Here is a 9,925-nt window from a genome sequence, read left to right on the forward strand (position 1 = left end):
AAGGAAATCCCAGTCCGCGGGGAGAGGGACCGCACCTTCCAGGAGGAAAGGGAGTCTGCGCCCCGTCGGCGCCCCCAGTAAACCGCAATCACCCTTACGGCCTGCGATGTGCCGCCTGACTCGCCTGGAAAAGAAAACGCTTGGGCGGAGCCAGCCCACGCGTGGGAAAGAACCGCGGAGACTGGCGGGCGGGGCGCGGACCGGCCCAGACACAGGCCGTGTGGTCTGTGCGCCGGGCCGATGTGGCGGCCCACGGATGCGTCCGGAACAGGCAGCCGGGGGGACAATTACGTGTAGATTTCTGAGTCGCAAGCAGATAACCTCTGTGGGTGGAGGAAAAGGACACGAGGACTCACACGCAAAGATAAACCACGGCTGGTTTCACCGGGTGTCAGGGGTGGCAGCGACGGGGCACCGGCGACCTGAAAGGAAGGCGGAGCTTCTCTCTCCAGCGATGGCGAGGGCGTGGGAAAAACAGGCAGGCTCCGTGCGTCGGGAGGGGTCCTCTTTCCAGCCTTTTCAGGACACGCCTTGGGAACGTCCGTGAAAAACAGCCCTGTGTCCCCCGCCCCCCAGATCTGCCCTGGGGAGGAACGCCACGTGCATAGAAGAATCCGGAAGAAGCAACTCGAGAGGGAAGCGCGCAGAAGCGGCTGACTCTTCCCCAGCAGAGAAGAGCGGAGGACGCGGAGGACGCGGGAGCAGCGGCCCCAGGGCCCCAGGACGGAGCGAGGCCTCCATCCAAACACGAGGCCGGCTGCGCGCGACAGCCACAGCGCTCCCCGAGACGCGGAGCTCGCGCGCAAAGGGAGTTGCAGACAAGCCGTGAAATATGCACAAGTCCACCGGTTTCACGGCAAAACCACCGGACACAACTGCACGCTGTCGTTTGTACGTGCATACGTGTGCGCCCCGACATACAGACACCAGGCTAGCGCCTCCACACGGCGGGGGAGGGGGGCCCCCCCCGCTCTGTGCCCTGCTCCCCAGGGACGCAGGACCGGGCGACTCCGGTGATTTACGGAAGGACTGTGGCAAGAGGGAGAGACTGGAGGAGGCAGCTTGCTCTCCGGGTCTGGGGCTCAGGAGAAAGGCTGTCAGAGCTGGAGGTGGGGACGAGTCTCGGGGAGGAGGAGGGGGTGACGCCGCGGGCGGGCCCCCGGGTTTGAGGAGCGGGAGGAGCCGCCGGGTGAACCGGGAGCACGGACAGAGGGGCAGGTGGACACCCAGGTAGGGGGAGAAACCAGGGGAGGCCGGTGTGCGTGGGGGATAAGTGACAGGGGACATAAGGAGTCCCTGAGACTCAGCAAGCAAGCTCAAGTTTAAGGGCAAGCCTGGCCCTGGAGAAAGCAGGTGGAGTTGGGGACGGGGTGGGTGCAGGAGGGGAGTGCCAGGGGTGAGTTCCACCTTTGGGGAGGGGAGGGAAGGAGGGTGGCTTCTGTGGCTTCCTCACTGAGAGTCCTGGAGGCAGCCTCCTCGGGCAGAGGAGGGGTGGGAGGGAGGTGGGGGGAGGGGGAGGGCGTGTCCCCATTCCTCCCGACCTGGGGCTCCGTGAGGTGACCAGAGCCCCTCCACGGAGACAGGAGGAGAGGGCGGCTGGGGACGAGGACGGTCTGCGTGCTGTGGGCCGCGTGGCAGTGAAAGCCGGAGGGGCGTGGGGGGCAGCGGCCAGGGGTCTTGATGGCGGCTTGATCGGGCCACGTGACCAGAGCTGGAAGCACAGAAGTCGTGCCGGGGGACAGATGGCGGATCCATCACTGGTGCCCCGGCCGGCTCACGGGACGGGCACAGCTTCCCCTGCGTCACCGCAGTCTGGAATCAGCTGTGCCCGAGCGGCGGAATGCGGTCCCTCCAAGGGGGAGCCTGAAGCAGCGATGGCAGGTGGGACCCCAGGGACCCCGTGCTGAGAGGGCAGCGTCACAGGATGGGGGGACAGGGTCAGCCAGGGTGCCCGATGGGCAGACCCCTCACTGCACCTGCACGGGCGCGTGGGAACAGCACGCTTGGGATCAGCCCGTCTGTGGTTGTTTTCACCCGGAATCGCCCACCACAGCAGCACCGGCTGCCTGACCCCACCAGCGTGTGTGAGCGAGTGGGTCACAGCGTGGGTGAGTGGGGTGCAGCGTGGGCAAGGGGGGGGGGCGCAGTGGGGGCGAGTGGGGCGCAGCGTGGGCAAGTGAGTCTCAGCGGGGGTGAGTGGGTCACAGCGTGGGCGAGGGGGGGCGCAGCGTGGGCAAAGGGGGGCGTAGCGGGGGCGAGTGGGGCGCAGCGCGGGCGAGGGGGGCGCTGTGTGGGCAAAGGGGGCGCAGCGGGGGCGAGTGGGGCGCAGCGCGGCGAGGGAGGTGCAGTGGGGGCTAGCGGGTCACAGCGTGGGCGAGCGGGGCACAGCGTGGGCAAGGGGGGGCGCAGCGTGGGCGAGTGGGGCGCAGCGTGGGCAAGGGGGTCGCAGCAGGGGTGAGTGGGTCACAGCGTGGGCGAGCGGGGCACAGCGTGGGCAAGGGGGGGCGCAGCGTGGGCAAGGGGGTCGCAGCGGGGGTGAGTGGGTCACAGCGTGGGCGAGTGGGGCGCAGCGCGGGCGAGGGGGGGGCGCAGCGTGGGCAAGGGGGGGCGCAGCGTGGGCGAGTGGGGCGCAGCGTGGGCAAGGGGGTCGCAGCGGGGGTGAGTGGGTCACAGCGTGGGCGAGTGGGGCGCAGCGCGGGCGAGGGGGGGCGCAGCGTGGGCAAAGGGGGGCGCAGCGGGGGCAAGTGGGGCGCAGCGTGGGCAAGGGGGTCGCAGCGGGGGTGAGTGGGTCACAGCGTGGGCGAGTGGGGCGCAGCGCGGGCGAGGGGGGGCGCAGCGTGGGCAAGGGGGTCGCAGCGGGGGCGAGTGGGTCACAGCGTGGACGAGCGGGGCGCAGCGTGGGCAAGGGGGGCGCAGCGGGGGTGAGTGGGTCGCAGTGGGGGTGAGTGGGTCGCAGCGGGGGCGAGTGGGGCGCAGCGCGGGCGAGTGGGGCGCAGCGCGGGTGAGGGGGGCGCAGCGTGGGCAAGTGAGTCGCAGTGTGGGCGATGGGGGGCGCAGCGTGGGCAAGGGGGGCGCAGCGTGGGCGAGTGGGGCGCAGCGTGGGCAAGGGGGTCGCAGCAGGGGTGAGTGGGTCACAGCGTGGGCGAGCGGGGCACAGCGTGGGCAAGGGGGGGCGCAGCGTGGGCAAGGGGGTCGCAGCGGGGGTGAGTGGGTCACAGCGTGGGCGAGGGGGGGCGCAGCGTGGGCAAAGGGGGGCGTAGCGGGGGCGAGTGGGGCGCAGCGCGGGCGAGGGGGGCGCTGTGTGGGCAAAGGGGGCGCAGCGGGGGCGAGTGGGGCGCAGCGCGGCGAGGGAGGTGCAGTGGGGGCTAGCGGGTCACAGCGTGGGCGAGCGGGGCACAGCGTGGGCAAGGGGGGGCGCAGCGTGGGCGAGTGGGGCGCAGCGTGGGCAAGGGGGTCGCAGCAGGGGTGAGTGGGTCACAGCGTGGGCGAGCGGGGCACAGCGTGGGCAAGGGGGGGCGCAGCGTGGGCAAGGGGGTCGCAGCGGGGGGTGAGTGGGTCACAGCGTGGGCGAGTGGGGCGCAGCGCGGGCGAGGGGGGGGCGCAGCGTGGGCAAGGGGGGGCGCAGCGTGGGCGAGTGGGGCGCAGCGTGGGCAAGGGGGGGCGCAGCGGGGGCAAGTGGGGCGCAGCGTGGGCAAGGGGGTCGCAGCGGGGGTGAGTGGGTCACAGCGTGGGCGAGTGGGGCGCAGCGCGGGCGAGGGGGGGCGCAGCGTGGGCAAGGGGGTCGCAGCGGGGGCGAGTGGGTCACAGCGTGGACGAGCGGGGCGCAGCGTGGGCAAGGGGGGCGCAGCGGGGGTGAGTGGGTCGCAGTGGGGGTGAGTGGGTCGCAGCGGGGGCGAGTGGGGCGCAGCGCGGGCGAGGGGGGCGCAGCGCGGGTGAGGGGGGCGCAGCGTGGGCAAGTGAGTCGCAGTGTGGGCGAGGGGGGGCGCAGCGTGGGCAAGGGGGGCGCAGCGGGGGCGAGTGGGGCACAGCGTGGGCAAAGGGGGGCGCAGTGGGGGTGAGTGGGTCGCAGCGGGGGCGAGTGGGGCGCAGCGCGGGCGAGTGGGGCGCAGCGCGGGTGAGGGGGGCGCAGCGTGGGCAAAGGGGGGCGCAGCGGGGGCGAGGGGGGCACAGCGGGCTTGGCGGTCTCCCCGCGGATGCAGGTATGCGTGCCGGGGAGGGGCCGATGGCGGGACTCAGCCTGGAGCCATGCGCACCGGACACGAAGCAGAGGTCCCGCCGCCCGAGTCTGGAGACTCCTCAAGGTATACAGACGTGATCTCAGAGCCGGACGGGTGTCGCAACGCTGACCTTTCAAGCCTGGGTTTAGGAAGAAGGTGGTTTCCGGGTCAGAAGTTACCAGAAAGAAGCCCCGTTTTCCACACTCAGGTGCATCTGCCGCGGTTCTGGGGGACACCAGGGATGCGAACTTGGGCTCGGTGTGGTCACTCAGGGGTCGCCCTCGGGGGTCTCCACCCCAGGCCCCAGCCAAGTCCAGGGGGAAGTGGGTCCCTCCCGTGCCACTCTGGACAGCCGGATTGACCCACGGAGACCGGGAAGGGATCTCGTGTAAGGAGGGCCCCGCCGTTAGCTGCTCGCTGGCTCCCGCCTAGAGGGCTGCCAGGATTGCTCTGCCCCACTCCTCACCAAGAACAGTAATTAGAATGCAAGGTCATCTCCATATAATGCATTATGACTTTAATATCAGTAAACTCCCCTTAAATATTAGATGCAGCAAGGAAATATTAGTTAAATTATCGCAGACCAATATGATGAGTTTCCTCTAGGATAAAGTGTGATAAATGGGTTTTAATAAACTGAGGAGAATTATACGCGTCACATTCGTGGTTCCTGTCAATTTTATTTAGAGTAAAATGCCATTGTGATAATTAGTTGGGTTTTACTGTGTTCATTAAAAGCTTTTCTAATGACCGCTTGGAGGAATAAGTAAAATTAATTTCTTTCTTGAACATCGGAAGAATTCATCAAACAAACAAAAAGCCAACTCCAGGGCCATGTGAGACGGGGCGGGGGCCGCGGGCTCGCGGGGACGGCACTTTCTTGTCCGTCACCGGCACTGAGACTGCCCCAGAGCGGAACCGCCAGAAAGGGACGCGGGCCAGGCCGAGGGCTGTGGCAGGAAGCTTCCTCCTCCAGACAGTCCTCCAGGACTGTCCAGCCTCGGTGCCCTCCCTGCCCGGCCTGCGCTCCTAGGTCACGCCTCCTGGGTCCCCGGAGGCTGCAGCCGGGCCTCCTTCTTGCCTGGGGCCCCTAGGGACCCAGCACAGGGACAGACCTTCAGGAGGGTCCGGGCGCCGGGTCTCCTGGCCACCCTGTGCCAGCCTGGAGCAGGTGTGGCCGGAGGGACCGCCGGGGGACCCTGTGGTGGGACAGCAGTGGAGGGGCAGAGGAGGTGGCCAGGCTTGGAGAGGTCACGTCACCTGACTGAGGCCCCTCAGGGGTGAAGGGGGAGACGGGGCCCAGAGGCCTCCGGCTGGTGCTACAATCCGCGATCCTTCCCACCGACCTGTGCCAGGCGAGCAGGTGTCCCAGACTGGGGGTTGCGACCAGCCTGAGGACCCTGCTGGGGAGGCTCCCAGCACGCACACGCTCACACGTACACGCAGACGTGAGCACACACACCCGTGCTCACTCACACACCCTCCCACTCTGCCAGGTTTGGATTTCACGGTCCTCTAGTGCCCAGCTACACCTCTGGACGTGACCCTGGACGTCCCTCTGGTCCCAGTGTGACCCACCCAGGACTGCACGGGCTTCTCCCCTCCCCCAGGACCCTGCTGCACGGACCTCTCCCGGGCCCCTGACAGCGGCTGCAGACGTCGAGGGTCGGGTGTGAGCCTGTCATACACAAGAGGTCCCATCCCGGCTCCGCCCCAGAGGGCCCTCTGAGTCTCACTGGATTTTCTCTGTGCTGGAAGGCGAGAGGGCCCTCCGACCCTGTGGGGTTCTGGGGGGTCTTAGGTGCGGGCCAGCTGGGGCCGCCATCCCGCTCACTGCCGGCTCCAGGATGCTGCTGGGCCATGAGCGCAGAGAGGAGGCGTTTCTTCGATAGCCCCCCAGGTGACCACAGAGCCGGCTGGCACCCCACGCTCTCTGGACGCCACCCTCACCCGGGGCCAGGACGTTCGGCCACTTGGAATGTGGGCACGGCGTCCCTGCAGGGTCGAGGGTCAGACCTGGCGGTTGACACCTCTTCCCTGGCTCCGCGTCTGCAGCCTGTCTCTCGTCCGCCCGCCCTCAGGGGCTGGGCTGGCGGGGCCTCACTCTGGGGTAGCGGATGGATGGCACACGGATGCCCACTTGTTGGCTGCTAGCTTTCCAGAGGGTTCTCTGAGGGGCCTGCCCGGGGGCTCTTCTCTGCTCCCTGACTGGTGAGGCGAGGCCCGGTCACCCCCACCCCACCCCACGGCGTGCCCGTGGGCGGCCCCCATCCAGCCACACGGGCCCCCTCAGGGCTGCTCGGAGAGGCAGGGTGGACGGTCGAGGCCCCGGAGGCCAGTAGTGTTGTGGTTCCCAGCCCTCCATCTCCATCCGGGAAGCCTCCCTCCCCTCCCTGGGGGAGAGGGGGTCTGGGCCCCCCTCCAGCCTGTCACTTTGCCCTTGGGGGGGGGACCGGCGAAGGGAGGGTCCGCTCCGAGGTGGCTCACCCCAGTTGTGCCGCCCCTTGTGAGGGCTTCGGGCCCTTATGAGAGCCCCCCCAAGAGCTCCCCACACCTTCCCCCCGGGAGAACGCAGCAGAGGACTCGGCCTACGAACCGGGAGGCCTGTGCCTGTTTCTGAACCTGCCCGCACCTGATCTCGGGCTCCCTGCCCCAGGACCCAGACAGCAGAGGCGAGGATAGGAACACAGGTGACCATTGTCAGAGGAGTCTGGGTTCTTCAAAGGATTGTTTTCGCTAACGAGGGGAGGTCGTGACGAGGGAGGCTGGTTGCCGGAGGACCCGGCGGCCAGCCCACGACGGACGCGGCCGTCCGTTATCTCTGGGAAGTCGGGGTGTTTGTCACGGTAGCCTCACGGTGCCCGACCGTGGAAGGGCCCACCGGTCCCCGGAGCCCACCCTGGGGGTGCATCGTCCCCTGGGGGTGGGGGGGGGCGCTCCGTGCGGGAGGCCGGGAGAGAGTCCCGTGTTAGAAGAGTTTGCCGAGAGGGACTCCGGCAGATGGGTAATTTAGCTGGTAATTCAGCATCAGGGGCCGCGCCTCGGCCACCGGCTGGATGGAGGGCAGACACTCAATTAGCCGGGGCTGAGCGGCGCGAGCACGGCCGGAACCGGGGCCGGGAGACAGGGTCCATCCCACGAGAAGGCACCGTGCGGGCGAGTCAATCAGGGCACCCTAATTGGAAAGCGGTAATAAAAAGTAATTGAGTTTAATACATAATTTAGATCATTACCCGTTAACTTAATGCGTGCCGCTTAGGTGTGGGGAGAAAATTATTTATCTGGTAGATGGGGGGGGATTTCATCTGTGTTTATAATGGAATGCTCGCCAATTGACTTCGGTAAGAGCAGGTTGTTAAATCGGGTTTTGAATTGGTGCGTAGATTGGAAGACCGTGTTAATTTTGGACGTGATGTACTTAGCACCTCCTCCTTCGAAAGTCCTCCCGTGAGAATTCCCGGCTCCGTCGTCCACGGCAGCAGAAATTAAATCGGGTCCCGCAGGTGTCTTGACGGAAGGCGATGCGGCTCCCGACTTCTTCCTTATTTTTCTTAAAGCAGAGACGTTAACAGGGTTCTGCTGCTTCTCCGAAGCGTCTTTTTCCTCTGGAAAGCGGCCCGTGACTGCAAACGAGAGCTTCTGTGAAATACTGAGGACGAACTTACTAGCCGTCCCGACCCTGGGCCCAGCCGTCCGCGACCCGTTAACCCGTTGGATTTTCCCAGCAAGTCTGCGAAGCCGAGGGCCCGGCTCACCGGGTGCCCCCAGGGGCCGGTGCCGGCCCAGGCGGGGACACGGTGTGGGGCCTGTGGGGCTAAAGGCGGGGCTGCCTCGTGCTCGCAGCAGAGCCGGCCCGTGGGCGGTGCGGGACCACCGCAAGCTTCTCGGGTGTTCCCGGCCCCTGGGTGCTCCGCCCCCGCCCCCCCAGCTGTACGGGAGGACAGTAAGCTTTGGCCCAAGAAGCGGTGAGCTCCTAGCCAGCCCCTGCCCCTCACAGCGCCGGGCCCGGGTGGCGGTCCCTCCGTCGCTCGGCCCGCCAGCCTGCCCATAAATCGGGGGCGATGATAATGCCCTCTCGGGGGCTGTGTCTGCTGCTGGCAGACCCCCCATCGTCTTGTGGCAGGTGCGGGAGCCAACCCCAGGAAGGCTCACTGACGGGCAGCTGTCCTGGGGACCTCGGGTCCCCAGCCAACGGGATCACAGCTAGACCCGGCCGTCTTCCCGGGCATTTGAGGCTGCAGAGGAGGTCCCGGTGCCCACGGCCGGTACCCTGGGTCCCACCTGGGCCCTCAGACCGGCCCCTCCAGCTCACCCCTCAGGGTCCCCATCCAGAGCACCACAGCCACGTCCCGCTTCTCTTGGGAACAGCCACTGATTCAGGGTGCAGGCCTCCACTCTGGGAGGCAGACGGCCATGGAGCCCCCCGAAGGAGCAGGGCCTCAAGGACCCCGGGAGGCCAGAGCCGCCGAGTCCCGGGACATCCCGCCAGGTGCAGTTTCAGAATCAGCACGGCTAGCTGTGAAACTGTGCTTTACATAAAATTGTAAGAGATAACCCAGTGGGTACAACCAACTTTTTAAAACCTGGGCCTTTTAACGTACAAATATCTCACTGCTGTCAGGAGCCTCTGCCCCTTCGCCCCTCTGATCTGGTGCAGTGCCCAGGAGCCCGGGGACACACGTGTGATGGGGGCGCTCCCTGTCACGATAGGGGGGCACGACAGTTGGGGGAGGGTGTCCTTCTGTTCTCTTGAAGAATCTGCTGCTTCAGAAGCTTCCGGAACGGTCATCTCCGATGGCTCTAGAAGCCTCGCAAGTGTTTGGCAAAATCTCCCCGGACACAGCTGGGCTCTGCATCCACAGATGAGCCGGCGTCCGTCCCGGAGGGGGTTCCAGGAAGACGGAGAGGACGGCCCGGGTGGTAGCAGACCCCGACCCGAGGCTTCCCAGGGAGAGGGCAGCACCACGGGAGTCCCACCCCGGCACTGAGCCAGAGCCCGGGCTGTGTGGGTGGTGTGGGGGCCTCCCCGGCCGGAGGGCTGAGAGGCTCAGGGGCCAGGGAGGGACTCAGCTCCAGCCCCTTCGTGCGGCACCCCGGCCCCTCGCCCTGGTCTCTCAGGCCCCGCCACCCTGCCCGGGGCCTTTGGATTCAGGAGCACCTGCATCCCCAAAGTGTGGCCATCACGTGGCCTGCCTCGGCCCCTGCCCACGTCCCACGCTCTTGGAGAGAAGCCTGTTCTCACTGTGCCTCGTCCGTGTCTGGGTCCCACTCCGTGTCAAGCACAGGCCCTGGCCCACCGCAGCACCCGAGCCGGTGACTGGGCAGCTCGGAAACACGGTGGGCGGGCCTCCAGTTGGGGGCAGCGGGGCCTCTGAGCCCTTCCCGGCAGGGGCTGCGGTCACTAAACCGCAGAGGGCTCCAGCCTCCCTCCGTGCCCTCCAGCAGCGCTGAGCAGCAGAGTCCTCCCCACGGTGGGTGGTCGTCCGCGATGCCCCGGAGGGAGGCCACTAGCCACGTGGGCCTCGAGCGCTCGACACGGCGTTGGCTGCCTTTCCCGCTGTTCCACACAAGCGGCCACGGGCACCGCGGGCCCCAGAGCGGTGAACGCAAGGTCACAGCCAGCGCCTGGCGGGCTGACCCAGGAGGGGCCTCCGGCATTCAGAGCCGCAGGGCCAAGGCCACTGCTCCGGAACAAAGGGAGGACCGTG

The 9,925-nt window shown here is 67.3% G+C and overlaps 1 protein-coding gene and 1 long non-coding RNA gene across 2 annotated transcripts; both read right to left on the reverse strand.

Moving 5' to 3' along the window:
- Positions 1-2,362: 2,362 nt before the first annotated feature.
- Positions 2,363-6,079, reverse strand: LOC122239525 (proline-rich extensin-like protein EPR1). The gene is made up of 6 exons (XM_042989283.1): positions 5,954-6,079; positions 5,796-5,867; positions 5,333-5,416; positions 4,397-4,561; positions 3,561-4,237; positions 2,363-3,365 (listed from the first exon to the last, which is right to left on the reverse strand). The coding sequence occupies exons 1-6, from the start codon at positions 6,077-6,079 to the stop codon at positions 2,363-2,365; spliced, it is 2,127 nt and encodes a 708-aa protein (XP_042845217.1).
- A 1,331-nt stretch (positions 6,080-7,410) lies between these two features.
- Positions 7,411-8,966, reverse strand: LOC122239723. Its single transcript, XR_006219138.1, has 2 exons — positions 8,819-8,966; positions 7,411-7,840 (listed from the first exon to the last, which is right to left on the reverse strand). It is a non-coding gene; the product is annotated as an uncharacterized LOC122239723 (long non-coding RNA).
- Positions 8,967-9,925: the final 959 nt, after the last annotated feature.

Source organism: Panthera tigris, chromosome B3 (genome assembly GCF_018350195.1).
Source record: "Panthera tigris isolate Pti1 chromosome B3, P.tigris_Pti1_mat1.1, whole genome shotgun sequence".
NCBI classification, from domain to species: Eukaryota; Metazoa; Chordata; class Mammalia; order Carnivora; family Felidae; genus Panthera; species Panthera tigris.

Bases quoted from the DNA above. Each gene is read 5' to 3' on its own strand.
- LOC122239525 (XM_042989283.1), bottom strand. From the start codon at position 6,079: ATGGCCCAGCAGCATCCTGGAGCCGGCAGTGAGCGGGATGGCGGCCCC. The intron at 4,562-5,332 runs GTCTGTCCCTGT...CCGGCTGTCCAG, and splicing joins GCGCCCGGACCCTCCTGAAG to AGTGGCACGGGAGGGACCCA. The intron at 4,238-4,396 runs GTAACTTCTGAC...GCATGGCTCCAG, and splicing joins GAAAACGGGGCTTCTTTCTG to GCTGAGTCCCGCCATCGGCC.